Source organism: Labrus mixtus, chromosome 16, assembly GCF_963584025.1.
Source record: "Labrus mixtus chromosome 16, fLabMix1.1, whole genome shotgun sequence".
In the NCBI taxonomy this organism is placed as follows: domain Eukaryota; kingdom Metazoa; phylum Chordata; class Actinopteri; order Labriformes; family Labridae; genus Labrus; species Labrus mixtus.
Window position 1 is genome coordinate 12,514,295 of NC_083627.1, and position 17,531 is coordinate 12,531,825.

Here is a 17,531-nt window from a genome sequence, read left to right on the forward strand (position 1 = left end):
TTTTAAAAGAAACAGGATTAATGAAGACAGTGTAGTTTATTAGTTTGTTTCCCCTCTAACAGCTGCTCAGGATACACTCCAGCACAGTAGGTGGCGGTAATGCGCCTGAAACGCTGGTTGACACGCGCCTTTAAACTGAAAGAAGAAGAAGAAGCAGAACCGGAAGCACACGCTATTTTCATGTACAATCAAAGCGAACAAAAGAAGCCCGTTTGTTTGGATTGACGTGTTAACGTGAAGCTAATGCAGCTAGCTTCAGCGCGACCAAACACGCGCTAACAGACCGTGTGAAAGCCTGAAAGCGAACATGCAGAGAGATCTTGTGAAGATGTCTAAAGTCCAAATGATGAGATCTTTTGTAAACCAGAGACTGACTGCAGCTGCCGAAGAGATATTTGATCTGTTTGAAAGAACGATAGTAGAATACGAGGAGCAACTTCATCGATCAAAAGAGAAGCAAAGCAACCTGCTGGACGATCACAGACATCATGTCCGGTTACAAGTGTCAGGTTTGTACAGGTTATTTATTTATTAAGTGGGTTATATTATGCCTTTTCTGGTTGTTTATGCTCTTTAGTGTGTTTTCCAAGTGTCCTGTGCATGTTTAGGCACATCTATGAGCAAAAATTCAAAGTCTGAGGAAACGCAGCTTCTCCTACGTCCTCCTGTTAAACTTCTGTAGCACGCCCACGATATGCCTCAGCCTGCGGTAGTGGTGCTAAGGTGCTAAGTTTCAGCTCCTACTCTCTGTGGCAGCTGTGGAGATTCTGATGCTTCTGGAAGTTCACAACCACAACATTACAACAGTACGCTTCATTTATTGTCTTTTTTAATTTGTTTGAAAACTACTTTTTAGCTGCTGCGGATACATTAGTTCTGTGAAGGCTAACATGCTAATGTGACCTATGTGATAGTAGACATAGGTCTTCAGTGAATCAGTTATTACATCTGCATTGTAATAAGACAACAGAGTAGAAAGATGAATCTTCCACGTTACAGCACATACACCTGACCTTCTGTAATTCTGTTTAGAAAATAGATAAATATATCTGTTGGAGTCATAGATTGGTATAATTGTCTTTGTAGTATTTATTTAAGGTTAATGTAGTCTGTTATATATTGGTGTTTTGGGTTATTGATTATTATATCATTTATTAGGATTATATTGAGTAGGGGGATATCGGGTCACATGGGTATGGGCGGAGATGTATTGATTTAACTCACCTGTTCACCTTTTTGTTCTCAGTGGAAGAGAGGGGGTGAGCTGGGTTGCCGCATTTTTTGTTGACCGCTATTGTTTCTGGCTCACTGTGATTATGAGTTAACGCACGTTATCATAAGTTAAGTGGATTATCTTTTTTCATTAATAAAAAGGTCAAACTTATTTTTCTGATCACAGTATTCTTTTGAAAGCGCGTCGGACAAAGATATTAGGCCCAACCTTAGCCTCTCAGCGGCTTCATCTTCAGGAAAGTCGCTATAATATCTATAATCTTTACAGGACATGACAACATACTGTGATCGTATAGTGGATAATTAAACTGAGGCATACTGGCAGAATGTAAACAAATAATAAAATAAACAAAAAGTGTTTAGGGCCCGAGCACCGACCTCGGAGTGAGGACCCTATTGTATCTGTAGCGGTTTTCCACGGTTTTCCTTTGCACAAATGAATCGCAAATTTGGGGGCCTTAACATGCATGCAATTTTTGCACCCAGATCGGGAGTGCGTAAAATTTACGTATTATAGTGTTTCCGTAGAAGTGCGACGCAAAATGGCTCAACAGCAACAAATTTCTGTACATGTTGAACATGCCGAGACCTACAAAAAAGTCAGTGGAAGTCATCGTCTAATGTCAACAGGAAGTCAAAAAACAATATTTTAGATCATAAATAATCAGTATGTCCACAGATTAAAATAATCAATAATAAGCTGATGTGTTATATTCATTAATTCGCCTAGCACACACACTTAGACCATGCTACATGCTATGGTTTGTGAAAAAATAAGTACAGCTATACAGAAATAAAAAGTAGCCTATAGCCAGTACAGGTGGGGGAAACACATCTATATCTTGTGTGGCCATGTTGTATTGTGTCATGGCTGTCAAGTTTTTATATTTTTTATTATATTAATAGCAAATTTTCTTGTTTAATTTGTATTGCTGAAGAGGTTGCAAAATTTAATTTTGAAGAAGTTGTATTATTAACAATTACTTAAATTGTGCAATCTTTCATACATATTTTTGTCAACTTAACTTCCATTACAATGAAATAACAGTTCAGATTGAGAGCTGCATGCAGCCTTTTACAGGATTTGACTTTGATCACAGTGTTGGTCAAGTCTAAAGTCTACTGGAGTATGTTGCAAACACTGAATGATCCAAGTCTTCTCAGGAAGAATAGTCTTTTCCATCCTTCTTGAAGAGAGAGTCTGTGTTACATGACCAGGTCCATGTCAGCTCGGAATCCACAGCATGGATACATTGGAATCATACATTGGCCTGCTCCCTGGCTACACCTCGTTGCTGCTGCGTTCCCCGCGGTCACAACATACCCCGACATGCACAAAGTGCGAGGGCCCTTCATCACCACTTGCGGTTTTAATTCTGTCATTCATTCTTACTTTAAACAGCATAGAGTACACAGAAAAACATAAAACAAGTTATCTGGACTGTTACTTTGGCTATTTTTAACAACAGTATAAAAAATAGTGCATTGTTTTTAACTCGCATCACATTACAAAATATAAAAATGAGCAAAGGCTAATTACATAAAATAGCAAATCTTACATGATTGCTGATTTTAGCTTTTTGTATTGTAGCTTTTTGCTGTCTGTGATGCATAACAATGAACATGCAGAACGTGATAAAGCAACAACCTCTACAGGACAGCTGGTCTATAAGGTGGCATTCCTCAAATCCAAAATATTATTTGAGGAATATTTACATGTATAGGTCTACACATTTAAATGTTGTTGTTTTTTTAACCTAAACTGAGAATTAAGAACTTTCAACAAATGATTTTCTTACTTGTGCATTTTTATTCCTCTGAAATAGTTCAACTGTTTGATTAGAATGAATTTGATTGAAGATGTAAATAATTATTTATAATGAACAGACTCTTCTGCAGTTCTCCGTGATGTTGTGGATGTTTTGAAGTGTATATGGCTTTAAACAGTCCTGGATGTTTTTGGTACAAGGAACGGGCAGCGGATTCATTCTCCTGATGAAAGAAGAAGAAGATACTGATTAAAATGAAATAGTGTTCAATAAGAAGGAAAATAATGACAGAGGAGGAAACATTATTGCATGAGATATTGATCCAAGAAACACGTGATTATCACCTGGGCTTTTGTAGTGAAAGTAACTATAACAGTCTATGATGTCATTGATACTTACAATTGTTCATTGAATTTTTAATCACATCAAGGAGGTGATATACAAGGTGAGTCGCTGCAATAAACAACGTACAATACTAATGTAAATACAATAAAAATGTATTGTACAGAACACATTTGTGGCCAATAATCATATTGTAATCAAGCCAAACTTTGTGAAGCAACGAGTAAGATATATATTTTTGGATTAGGGAAATATGCTGGTAGCTCCAGTCAGTGAAACTGGCTAACTTATTTTTCAACACAATAACAGTGAGTGTTTTTCTGATAAAAAAAGACTTACAATACAAACATAAGGTGTGTGTTAGTGTTGCTATGTTATTGTTGTAAGTTATCATGGTATTCTGCAGCACACGGTGTTTGCTTCGGTAAGCATTTAGCTGCAGTTTCCACACTTAGCCTACACCTGAACAACACAATGAAGCTACCCAATGAGCATATATTACACACATATTACGAATGAAAAGGCAAAATAAATACCTAAAACACTGAAACGTCGTGCTCATGCCTTCGTGGCAAAGGTTGTTGCGTTTGTTCCTCCTCTCAGTTGTCAGATTGGTGAAGTTGAAAACAGGCCATTGCTGTTTGTGTACCGGTGTTTTTGCTCCCCTCTGAGCCAAAGTAGCTGCGTTCCCAATATGGTAAAAGGGGCGTGGCATTTCCGAGAACCGCGCTGAGCGACCGACCGACCAATCAGATCAGACTTGACACACGTGGGGACCCTGGAACGTGGGCACTTCAGAGCGTTACAGAGTCAGAAGAAGCGAGCCGGTGCATGGAGCGGCAGTACATGAAAACAGACACTTTTTTTCAAACTTTAGCTATTGTGAACATACTTTAGTAGGTACATAGATTAAATATACGAACCTCAAAAAGGGCATGATATGACCTCTTTAAAACCACTTTGAGCTGCTAATAAACTAACTGCAACCTGCTGTTGAAATTTCGGAAATGACCCAATATGAAATGTTATCTCATTAAGGTTGACAAAACTTCCGATACTTTGGATACCTCGTGTTTAGGATATATTCTCAATTATTTTAATGATCGATCGTATTCCACACCTGCACTCGTGAAGGTGGAGGGAATACAGCAGCAAGCTTTGAGACAAACTCCCCTCAATCTCCCAGAAAAAGGAACTTTGTGTAACTATGGCTTTATGTCACGTAAATAATAAATCTACATAAATACCGTTTGACGGACTCATTCAAATCACTCCACAATCGAGGTGTAACAGGACTCAGAGGTTATTGTATTATAGTGTTGTCCTGTTGTGTGCACGTAACATTTACTTCAGTTGGTTATTGGTTACGTTAACTAAAATGTGTGTTTGATTCTCCACAGAAGTCCAGCAGCTGAGGGTGAGAAATGAAGAGGAGGTTCCCTCTGAGCAGCAGGCGAGGCGCTCCAGACTGGACCAGGAGGACCCACCAGAACCACCACAGATCAAAGAGGAACAGGAGGAACTCTGGAGTAGTCAGGAGAGAGAGCAGCTTCAAGGGCCAGAGGAGGCTGATACCAGCGTGGTCCCTTTTTTTCGTGTTCCTATGAAGACTGAAGAAGATGATGGAGAGAAACCTCAGTGCTCACAGCTCAATGAAAACCAGACTGAAAAGAGCAGAGACATAGAGTATTTGAAAACAGGAGCTGATGGAGAGGACTGTGGAGGATCAGAACCAGACAGAGACTTTAATCCAGACAGTCATTTACAGCCAGTTTCTCCGAACAACACTTTACACCTTTCTGGATCTGATACTGATGACAGTAGTGATTGTGAGGAGAGAGAAGAACCTCAGGAAGGTTTAAACCCTCTGCAAAACAAAGACTTACCTGTAAGTGATATGAACTGTAATACTGGAAATACATCAGTTAGTTCCTCTGAATGTGCTACAAGCTTTGGACGAAAGGAACAACTGCAGAAAAACAAAGAAATCAATAGAAGAGAGAAACCATTTAGTTCCTCAGTTTGTGGTGAAAGACACCAGCCAACGAAACATTTACAAAACCACATGATACGACCTTCAATAGAAACACCCCTCAGCTGCTCCGTCTGTAAGAGGAGTTTTAACAGGAAATCACAGATGGTGACACATATGAGAGTCCACACAGGAGAGAAACCATTCAGTTGTTCAGTTTGTGGTAAAATGTTTTCTCGCCATGAAAATCTGAAACGACACTATGTTGTCCACACAGAGGAGAAACCGTTTGGCTGTTCGGTTTGCGGTAAAAGATTTGCTCAACGTGTTTATCTTAGTCGACACTCAGTTGTCCACACGGGGGAGAAACCATTTCGTTGCATTGTTTGTAATCAAAGATTCACTCAGCTTGATGTATTCAGAAAACACAAATGTTTCAGATAGAGCAAGAGGGAGAAATCGTTCAGCCTGAAAAATAAGTTTTATCTGGAGAACAGAGCTGGTGAGGCACAGGAGAGAAAACATTTAAATGTTCAGTTTGTGGTAAAAGGTTCACAGACCTTAATAGACACTCTCTTGTCCACACAGGAGAGAAACTGTTTAGTTGCCGTGTTTGAGATGGAAGATGAATTCAGTTGAGCATGTCAAGAAGCACAAAGTGTGTTAGAAAGAGCTGCAACATTTGCAGTTTTAATTTGAGATTTAAAAAAAAAAAACACCATAATTGTTTCCTCATAACACATTTTTTTTGGAGTTGATGTTCTCTCCTAGTGTTCAACATTTGATTTATAAACTGTTAAACTGATTAACCGAGTTATCTAAGGATGGGTTTGCATTTTTCAGGATCGACCTCATACAGTATTCAGATGCTACATGTTGTTACACTTTTGAACATCCCCATGCTCGAACATCGTGTTCGGTATGGCCAATCCATGACTCCAATAACAAAGCACCTCTCCGGTTCAGAACGGGCTCGTTCCTCCAAATCACCCCAAGACCCCCTAATCTTTATTCTGTTATTAGTTTGAAGATATTTATATTATTTTTATTTAAAGTTTTTTCTCTTTTTTTTGAACGTAGAACACAATGTTGTGTTTCTTTGTTTGTAAACTTCTATCATGGGTTGTCTTAAAAGATAGAAAAAGAACACCAATAGTTTAAAAAAGAAGAAATTTAACCATTTTTTTAAATTTAAAGTATAAATGGAAAAATGGAAAACATTGACTGTGGTTGTGTCAGAGAAATACAGAGATGTGATAAGTTTGGAAAAAAGTTTAACTTTAGAATAAGAACCGGGGGTTTAAAGTGAATAATAGAGTAAATGTATACATTATGCACATGTAGATTTATAGACATAGGTTATTATTACTTTACTTGGTTGTTTATTGTTTATCATTCTGGTCGGAAGTGGAGCCCTCCTAAATACGACGGAACAGTAGGGGCGGTGTGCACCTTTATAATATTGAGGTTGCAATCCGCTAAAAACCAAAGAAGAAGACGTTTCTGGGTGTCTCCCAGTTAGCATGTATGGCAGTGCTAATGTTGTGTGTTATCAGAGTAATGGAGGAAAAGGCGTCAAGGTTGAGTGTTCTTGTCCTTCTTTGACCTTTCGCTCTGTGTGTCAAATGTCCGGGTTTGAGGATCTTAAAGATTTATTCAGACGGCGGCTGCTCGCTGCGGCTCACAGAGACCCGAGAGGACAAACAACAACAACATGTGGATACGAAGAGGAGCTCCTCCGACAAAGAAAACTACTGGATGTGATTTTAACTCCTGAAATAAAGCTGCAGAGAGCAGGTTGGTTTAACGTGTTTCCTGCTCATGTTTTAGGTGGCCGAGCCTTTATTAGTTAACCTTCACAGTGTTAGCCACAGCTAGCTCAACATCACTGAGTTTACTGGACTTAAAGACTCTTAAGTGGCTGATTAAATGATCACGTCTGATGCCGATCAGATTATTCTGGAAGTCAGTGGATAAAGGTGTAGTAGTTTGAGAGGGGTCAGCTGTATTTAGCAGTTAGCAGGATGTCTCAGACAGTTGACTGACAACAGAGTTATCATTGAACATGGACCAAAACACTGTCAGGTGTCTTTGGAGCTTTATTCACTGATCATCAGGGCTTTGACATTCACTTTATGTCCCTCACCCGCCGCTATGGCTATTGGATTTCCAAAGTTACCAGCCACTCAGGATTTTCACTTGCCACAGTTTTGTTGTTGGGGAAATGACGTTTTGCCAAAATATCTTTTCATTCATTGGATTCCATTTAGCACACAGTGATCCAGCACAGATATCAACACATCATCATAACACATCTGACATTTCAATATAAATGTAGCTCACAATGTACTAGAAATGTGACATGTAGGAGCTTTTGAGGGAAGTTTTCGATAATCTACAACTATTACTGCGGTGAAAGTTTGGTGTTAAGTTGGATATTCGACAGACATTCACCCTGGAGCCAGCTACGTAAAGCTCTCACTCGTGCCCATGAGAGATGGTAGGACGACGGTAACATCCTCTCGCCCTAACCGACGGAGACCGACTTTAGGGACCATCAACAAATTATTGTTTAATAGGCGCAAAATCAATATTCTAATGATATTTCTTCAATAACTTCCATATTTTATGACAGACTGTCCTCAAATCAATATTTATAACTAATACTCACTTGGGGGAATAAGATACACCAACCATTGTCCAATATTTATGGTTTTATTTTTTTTAAATAAATATTTAATTGTAAGTAAATCAATATTTTAATGATATTTCTTCAATAACTTCCATGTTTTATTACCGACTGTCCTCAAATCAATATTTTAAATGAATACTCACTTGGGGGAATAAGACACACTAACCTTTGTCCAATATTTGTGTTTTTATCTTTTTTTATTGATATTAGATTATCAATAAATCAATATTTTCATAATTTTTCTTCAATAACTTCCATATTTTTTAACCGACTGTCCTCAATCAATATTTATAACTAATACTCACTTGGGGGAATAAGACACACCAACCTTTGTCCAATATTTGTGGTTTTATATATTTTTTAATAAATATTTAATTGTAAGTAAATCAATATTTTAATCATATTTCTTCAATAACTTCCATGTTTTATAACAGACTGTCCTCAAATCAATATTTTAAATGAATACTTTACATCAAAGTGCAACTAATCAGGTTTTTTTTTCTTTGATATCTTGACAGCCCTAGTTTTAACATAAACTCGTTTGTGTCTTTGTGTGTTTCAGTGCTTCCTGAAGACGTCCAGCTGCTGATGGTGAAAAAAGAAGAGGTTCCCCCTGAGCAGCAGGAGTGGAGCCCGAGTATGGAACAGGAGGACACTAAGCACTTTAAAGAGGAGCAGGAGGAACTCTGGAGCGGTCAGGAGGGAGATTTACTTCAAGGACTGGAGGAGGCTGATACCACCAAGTTCCCCTTCATTTCTGCCCCTGTACAGACTGAAGATGATGAAGAGAAACCTCAGTCCTCACGGCTTCATCAGAGACAAACTGAACAGATTGAAACAGGAGCGGATGGAGAGGACTGGGGAGAAGCAGAACCAGAGAGGGACTCAGATCTAGAGAGACATTTACGACCAAAGACTGAGGTCAAGACTGAAGACTCTAATGAGGATTTTAAGGACCCCAGAGAACATCATTCAGGTTTAAACTCTCTGAGAAACTCTGACAGGAAAAAAGTTTTCTGCGCTGAGTCTGATCAAACCTTTTACAATAATCACCTGATGAAGACCCATAGAAATAATCAGACAGGAGGGAGACCTTTCAGTGGATCATGTGACAACCAGTTAACACAAAGAGAAGGTCTGGGCCAACACATGGAAGTCCAAGGAGGGGTACACAGAGGGGCCAAGCAGGAGGACACAGAGCCTTCACTCGTTAAAGAGGAGCAGGAGGAAGTCTGGATCAGTCATGCTGATACCGACAAGATCCCCTTAATTTCTGTCCGTGTGAAGAGTGAAGATGATGAAGAGAAACCTCAGTCTTCAGAGCTTCATCAGAGACAAACTGAACAGATTGAAACAGAAGATGATGGAGAGGACTGTGGAGGATCAGAACCAGACAGAGACTTTAATCCAGAAAGTCATTTACAGACAGTTTCTATTGATGAGACTCCACATCTGTCTGGATCTGATACTGATGACAGTGGTGATTGGGAGAGGAGTAATGAACCCCAGGAAGGTTTAAACCCTCTGCAAAACAAAGACTTACCTGTAAGTGATATGAACTGTAATACTGGAAATACATCAGTTAGCTCCTCTGAATGTGCTACAAGCTTTGGACAAAAGGAACAACTGCAGAAAAACAAAGAAATCAATACAGGAGAGAAACCATTCAGTTGCTTAGTTTGTGGTAAAAGATACCAGAGAAAAAAACCTTTAAATAACCACATGATACGCCATTCAGTAGAAACACCCCTCAGCTGCTCCATTTGTAAGAGGAGTTTCATTAGGAAATCAGAGATGGTGACGCACATGAGAGTTCACTCAGGAGAGAAACCATTCAGTTGTTCAGTTTGTGGTAAAATGTTTTCACGACATGAAAATCTGAAAAGACACTATGTTGTCCACACAGAGGAGAAACCGTTTGGCTGTTCAGTTTGTGGTAAAAGATTTTCTCAGCATGGACAACTGAGACGACACTCTGTTGTCCACACAGGGGAGAAACCGTTTGGCTGCTCAGTTTGTGGGGAAAGATTTGCTCTGAATGAAAATCTGAAACGACACTCAATTTGCCACTCGAGGGAGAAATCGTTCAGCTGTTCAGTCTGTAAAAGAAGTTTTATCTGGAGAACAGAGATGGTGAGGCACATGAGAATCCACACAGGAGAGAAACCATTTAGCTGTTCAGTTTGTGGTAAAAGGTTCACACAAAGTGGAGACCTTAAACGGCACTCTCTTGTCCACACAGGGGAAAAATCATTTAGTTGTTCAGTATGTGGTCAGAAATTCACAAAGAGTGCAAATTTAAAAAGACACTCTGTTGTCCACACAGGGGAGAAACCGTTTGGATGTTCAGTTTGTGGTAAAAGATTTGCTCTTAGTGAACATCTGAGACGTCACTATTGTCCACACAGGCTAGAAACCATTTAGTTGTTAAGTTTGTGGTCACAGATTCAAACATAGTGGAGACCTTAAACAACACTTTTTTTGTCCACACATCAGAGACACATGTCAAGAACTTTCTTAAGCGTTGTTAAGACGGACGTTAAAAATGGACTTCATGAGTTTTGGAGAGGAGGAGTTGACGTCACATGAGAAATGAACAGGAGGAGATAAATATTTTTTTTAAAAACACAGCGACGGTTCCTCCATATGAGAGAAATCAACTTTAAACTGTCCAGAGAAGGGGCATGGGTCAGTGTATATTTTGGTCATTCGATTTTTCCTTAAATTGAAATACAAGGTGTTTTTCTTTATCAATGTCAAAAAGGGATGAGCGAAATTTCAAAAATGGTTCGATTTTCATTTTCTATTTCATATAACAAAAAATAAAATCACTAGAAAACAGAAATAAAAAAAAGGCCTGTTTTGTCATATTCTGAGACCGCATTGTGGGAGTAAAAGTACAACACATTTCCTGAAAGGATCCTATCCGAATAGCCACAGCTCATTATGGAGTATGTACTTTTCAGCAGGGAGTTTCGTTATACTGAACTTTTGTGGTCATTCAGTAGGCATTTTTTGGGTCCGCCTCAGTATACTGAATATATATACAGTATTTCTTTCACTCTTACAGGCATCTTAATATATTTGGAATGTGCTTTAGTCAGAACAGAAAGCTCAATTAACTCTGGGAACTTAATATGCAGCCCCCTGTGGTAATCATGGAACAACCTAGATTTCAGGATAGTACAAATAACTTAGTTATTACATTTCCTATCACACAAGTTACACTCATCAATCACTAATTTTGGTAATACAGCCTTCACATTTGCGTACATCAAGGTGTTTTGAATTAACTGAATTAATGGTAAGGGAATCGCTTTACAAATCTTACTAAATTCACGATAACCGCAAGTAAAGTTATATTTGTTAACAAAGGATGTATAGTCTATTAGGTCACCATGAGAACCCAATAAATCAGTAACAAACATAATATTTTTCTCAACCCAATCATAATTAAATAAGGATTTCCTATTGATTGTGATCACTCTATTGTTCCACAGAGTTGAACAATGAGGAGAAAAGTTATGAGTGAATATCATTTTCCAAAAATGGAGAATCTGACGGTGAAAATTAGACAGTTTCATTGGAATTTTGATTACCCCAAAATCACATTTTAAAAGAAAGTCTAAACCTCCTATTTTATTCTAACAAGGATCTTGGAATATGAAACCACATAGAACTTGGTTGGGACAAAAAGGACTTTATCATATTGATTTTAAAAGTGCCAACCATTGATTGAAAATCAAGACCACCCATGTCATGCCTTTTAATGTAATGAGTTTTGTTTCTGGAAAATCACTGAATTAGCTTTATTTATATTGTTTGAGGAAATATAAAGGGAGTGGCATGGATAAATAAGCTTAGCGATACCTTCTGCTTTAGATAAAACAACTCTACCAAAAATAGTAAGGTATCTGGTCAGCCATTGACTAAGAGATTTTGTCATATCCATTATACAGTTGGATACATTAATATCTTCTCTTCGAAGAAGGTTATTTGTTAATGTTATTCCTAAGTATTTCACTTCTGATTCAACTCTAATAGAAGCAATGGTAGAATCAGAACTTGTATGAATGGGGAGTAATTCACATTTATTTATGTTAAGGGACAAGCCTGAAGCATTGGAAAAATCTGAAATTGTATTGAGAGTTTTATCGACCATTGATTTATCTTTTAAGAAGATGGATGTGTCGTCTGCAAATTGACTTATTTTAAATTCTTTGTTGAAGATTGAAATACCTTGTATTTCAGGAGCATATTTTATAAGAATAGTTCAAAGTTGAGTTGCCAAAACGAAAAGCTTAGGAGAGATAGGGCATCCCTGTCTTATGCCTCTAAGAACCTTAAATCTTGGGGTTATCCCAGGGTTCAGGGAGACACAGCTGTTTATATCAGTATAGAGCATCTTAATAAGGCAACAAAATGTATCTCCAAAACTCAAAAAGTGTAATGCTTTCAACAGGAAGGGGTGTTCAATACTGTCAAAAGCCTTGTAAAGAGTAGAAATAACACACAGCTTTCTGTACTAATAAAATCTTTGTAATCTAACATATCGAGTATCAGTCTGGTGTGGTTATGGATATTTCTACCCTTTACAAAAGCGGACTGACATTCATCAACTAACTCAGATAAACACCCATCTAAACGGTTAGAATACACATGTGCTAATAATTTATAATCATTACATAACAAGGTTATCGGCCTCCAATTGTCCAGTAGAAGTTTATCCTTACTAGGTTTTGGGATTAGGGTGATAAGTCCCTGTTTCATAGTTGGCGACAGGTGCCCAGTTGATATACAATCTATAAAAGCATTGTACAACAGCTCTCTGATGTCTTTCCAAAAAAATATATAAAATTCAACGGTTAGTCCATCAAGACCTGGTGACTTTACTTTAGACATCTGCAAAATTACATTATCTAATTCTAATTCTTCCATAGCAAGCTTAAAGTCAACATTCATCACATTCTTATATTCATTAATCCTAACACAGTAACACAGTTTTCCTCTGAAAAGTTGGATTTGTACAAGTTACTGTAGAAATCTCTTATTTCTTTATCAACTTGGTCTTTAGTGTCTATGTTGACATCATTGATGGTTAACTTCTGAATTTTCTTTTTTGCTTGTCTGTGCTTTTCCAAATAAAATAAAAAAATATGAAGATTTTAGAACAGGGGTGGGCAACTGGCGGCCCGGGGGCCACATGCGGCCCTCGTCAACCCTCAGTGTGGCCCTCAGGTCAATTTTTATATATCAAAATATGAAGAAAACATGACAAAATCTGCCATGAAATCATGAAAACCAGAAATATGTCCATAATAATATTTGATCACTGGTATATGTTGAGTTAAATTTGAGACATAATTGACTGTTATCCTACTTGTATCCTACAATTTGGCCCCCTGGCAGTCAGAATTAAATGAATGTGGCCCTTGCTGTGACCAAAGTTGCCCATCCCTGATCTAGAACGTATAAAAGCCCCTTTTGTTTTTTCCAAATACAAGTTATCTAAATCGGATTGGACGCTGTTTAGCGTGACATGTTCTTCCATTGATAAATCCGTTTTATGACAGTTTGTTTATTTCACTTATTATTAACTGTTATTTTTAGGAAATTAATTGTATTTTACCACCCACAATGCTGTGCGAAGTTAAACCTAAATCGTCACTTCACGTGCGCCTCCAAATCAAAACAAACGAGCGTGGATTAATTGAATACATTTTTAATCTAGAGTTAAAGTCCCGACTGAAATCACTACTTTTAATTAACAACAGAAAATATAACAAATTTCGGCATTATTATAAAACCTTTCCCCCTCTATTTAAATAATGATTTCTATATTTATGTATGCGTCTTTATTGGTTTATTTGACTTTATATTCTGTATTTTACTGTCTTTCATTTGTACTTTCTTTATGTACTGTATGCTATTTAATCTGTCTTTTACTTGATTTACATTGTGATATATATATATATATATATATATATATGTATATTTTTTTTTTTTTTTTTTTTTTTTTAACTGTATATTACTCCTCTTGAATAAAGCTAAAACAAAACTTTAAAAAACCGGGTGGATGTGGCCGGTCATATGTTTTCTACAAGTCTCGACTGGATGAACAACCGGAAGCAGTGGTAGCACGCCATGCTAACACTTCAACTCTCGCTACTTTCCTGTAAAATGAAGATGAACTAAAACAGCCTGCTCGTTTGGATTATGAATTTGAGCACACAGTGTTCATCCTGACGCGAAAGTCTTTCCGCTGTTCCGTGTGTTTTAATTTGTGTAACTTTTGAATTGAATTCGTCCTACGAAGCTAACGCAGGTAGCCTTAGCGCGACCGAACACGTTTTTACCGGACTGTGTGAAAGAAAATCTGCTGAGAGATCTTGTGAAGATGTCTAAAGTCCAAATGATGAGAGCTTTTGTAAACCAGAGACTGACTGCGGCTGCTGAAGAGATATTTGATCTGTTTGAAGGAACGATAGCAGAGTACGAGGAGCAACTTCGTCGATCAAAAGAGGAAAATGAGCGACAACACAAACTACTGGATGCTGTTTTTAACCCTGAAGTCCGGTTACAGCGATCAGGTTAGTGCAGTTAACTTTTTTACACAATAATAAGTTGAACTATAATAACAACAACACATTAGACTCATAGATTATGTTAATGTCTTGGAGAGGAATGAGAGTGGTGAGATATGATTCAGTCACCCGGTCGATGTGGTCCCAAACTTTTTTATTTACTATTTTTGCAAAAGGGGTAAAGTTCTAAATCTCACCGTGGTTAAACAGTCCACACGACCCCGAGACGCCAACCACGACCCTCTTCCATCATCCACATCCAGCGATCCAGTGCTGCGTGGATACGACTCTCCTTCTCCTGTGATATTATTAATTATCCCACTTTAAAAAAAAAAGAAAACATACAACACACGTGTGACACTGATAACTGGTGACTTCAGGTGGAATGCGTCCCTCTTTGTTTAGTTTTTCACTAAACGCATATGAGATGAGTATATAAGTTAAAAAAAAACTAAAATGTGTGTTTGATTCTCCACAGACATCCAGCTGCTGATGGTGAGAAAAGAAGAGGTTCACCCTGAGCAGCAAGAGAGGGGCTCCAGTCTGAACCAGGAGGACTCACCAGAACCACCACAGATCAAAGAGGACCAGGAGGAACTCTGGAGCAGTCAGGAGGGAGAGCAGCTCCAAGGACCAGAGGAGGCTGATATCATCCAAATCACTTTCTATCCTGTCCCTGTAAAAACTGAAGAAGATGATGGAGAGAAACCTCAGTCCCCACAGCTTCAACCAACACTAACTGATCAGATCAGAGATGAATATTCAAAAACAGAAGCTAAAGGAGAGGACTGTGAAGGATCAGACCCAACTACAGACTTTAATATAGACAGTCATTTGCAGCCTGTTTCTGATGAAGAGACTTCACACTCCTCTGAGACCGTGACTGATGACTGTAACTGTGATTGGGAGGCCAGTGAACCTCAGGAGGGTTTAAACCCTCTGCAAAACGAAGACGCACCTGTAAGTGATGTGAACTGTGATACTGGAAGTGCATCTGAAAGTTCAACAACCTTCGGGCAAAAGAAACAACTGCGAAAACACAAAATAATCCACACAGGAGACAAACTGTTCAGTTGCTCAGTTTGTGGTAAAAGTTTCAGAGACAATGGAGATCTAAAAAGACACTCTTTTGTCCACACGGGAGAGAAACCATTAAGCTGTTCAGTTTGCGGTAAGAGATTCACACAGAATGGAGACCTTAAGCGACACTCTGTTGTCCACACAGGGGAGAAACCGTTTAGTTGTAAACTTTGTGACAAGAGATTCACACAAAGAGGAACCCTTAAACTACACTATGTTGCACACTCTGGGGAGAAACCTTTTAGCTGTGAAGTTTGTGGTCACAGATTTACAAACAGCGGAGATCTAAAAAGACACTCTATTATACACACGGGGGAGAAACCGTTTAGTTGCAGCGTTTGTGATAGAAGATTCACTTACAAACAGAATTTCAGAACACACAAGTGTGTTGCTAAGAGCAGGAAGAAATAATGAAACCACTGTTTGTACTTTAAAGGTACAAAGGTAAAGTCTAACATGTGCTGTTTTTTCAAAGATTCAGTTTTTGGCTTTTCATGCCTCTATTGTGGAGACAGGACAGAGGATAGAGTCAGGGATGGAGCGAGTGCGGACTGACATGCAGGAAAAGGAGCCACAGGTAAGATTTGAACCTGGGCCCCTTTTGAGGGCTACAGCATCTGTATATGGGGAGTGCAAGGTCATCTGAGGCAACACTCGTCAGTCCACACAGGGTAGAAACTTATTATTTGCTCAGTTTGTTGGTCAAAGATTCACACTAAGTGGTTCTCTAAGCAGACTCTCTCAGGTCCACACGGGAGAGAAACCGTTCAGTTGTTCAATTTGTGGCCACAGATTAACATGGAGTGAGTCTCTAAAAGATAGACATTTAGCAGCAGTGTTTGTGATGAAAGATTCACTCAGCGAAAGAGTGTCAGAAAACACGATTGTGGTGGTAAGAGCGGCCAGAATGAATGACACCTCAACCACTATGCTCCGCCAATGAAAAGTGTCTGATCCAACCTTCTATCTATAGTGAAAGGTGATCACTGTAGATGTGTTTCACCTTGGGACATTTTGAACATTTGACCACACCTGCCATCAAAGTGCCTTTCAGTCTATTGGTGTGAAAATCTCTATCCCCTCCTTTGTTAAAAAAAATCTCACCTGAAGAAGACCTCTGGTCGAAACGTTGTGATTAATAAAAACTTTTTTTTTTTTTGGCATTTGAGCGTGTGTGGGCCTGTCTTGTTTGTGCAGTTTGGCGTGAGGCATTTAAAGAAATGTTGGTGCATATACTCATTGACATCTTCCCTGAGCCGTAAGTGTGATGAGTTCTGTTGGTTAATAATATCACCGTCCAAAAAAAAAGCCAGAGAGAAAGAGAGGACTTTCCCAGGTTAAGTTATCATGGGGAGTGTTTGGAACTCTTGCCAAAAATATTGTTACACATCTTGGTCACCCTACGCTTCCATTTTTGCTGAAATGTATAAATAACCCAAACATAAGAGGTCATGGACCGTTGCATACTTGTTATATTTTCGGATGATCATGCCGTACAGTCTGTTGACGCCACCTCTTCATTGTTCATTTAGCAATTATGGATAATATTTGTGTTTCTCTTCCTCAATAAAGCATGAGCTGTGAGGAAATGGTGTTCCGATTAGACAGTATATAACAATAGTAATGAACTAAATAACTAAACAGTAGAGCCAAAATGAATATTCTAGTAAAAGTTAGTCACATTTATATGTAATTCTAAGTTCATATTTGTACTTCTTCTGCAAAGCATGAGCGTTGAATACGGTTTCCTGAGGCTGCAGGAATACAACAACAACAACAGTAATGACTTACAATAATTAAACTAAATTTGGTGCAGCAGTAGCTCAGACTGTAAGGACTTGGGTTGGGAACTGGAGGGT

The 17,531-nt window shown here is 38.4% G+C and overlaps 2 protein-coding genes across 7 annotated transcripts in view; both read left to right on the forward strand.

The window, feature by feature from the left end:
* LOC132990794 (zinc finger protein OZF-like) overlaps window positions 1-17,531 on the forward strand; it is a 36,330-nt gene that overhangs the window by 8,782 nt on the left and 10,017 nt on the right. The window contains exons 1-2 of one of the 6 annotated variants that reach the window (XM_061059241.1): window positions 277-509; window positions 15,071-17,250. The exons of 2 other annotated variants lie outside the window; for them this stretch is intronic. In XM_061059241.1, coding sequence (XP_060915224.1) covers window positions 308-509; window positions 15,071-16,083 — 1,215 coding nt within the window. In that variant the 5' untranslated portion in view covers window positions 277-307 and the 3' untranslated portion in view covers window positions 16,084-17,250. Of the gene's footprint in view, window positions 1-276; window positions 510-4,744; window positions 6,367-14,106; window positions 14,599-15,070; window positions 17,501-17,531 lie in introns of those variants that run through there. 3 more of the 6 variants (XM_061059240.1, XM_061059242.1, XM_061059235.1) reach the window with 3 other exon arrangements.
* LOC132990795 (zinc finger protein 260-like) lies at window positions 6,787-10,619 on the forward strand. The gene is made up of 2 exons (XM_061059243.1): window positions 6,787-7,113; window positions 8,571-10,619. The coding sequence occupies exons 1-2, from the start codon at window positions 6,840-6,842 to the stop codon at window positions 10,430-10,432; spliced, it is 2,136 nt and encodes a 711-aa protein (XP_060915226.1). The 5' UTR covers window positions 6,787-6,839; the 3' UTR covers window positions 10,433-10,619.

Coding starts and splice junctions, on each gene's coding strand:
- LOC132990795 (XM_061059243.1), top strand. CDS start 6,840: ATGTATGGCAGTGCTAATGTTGTGTGTTATCAGAGTAATGGAGGAAAA. Junction 7,114..8,570: donor AATAAAGCTGCAGAGAGCAG/GTTGGTTTAACG, acceptor TGTGTGTTTCAG/TGCTTCCTGAAGACGTCCAG.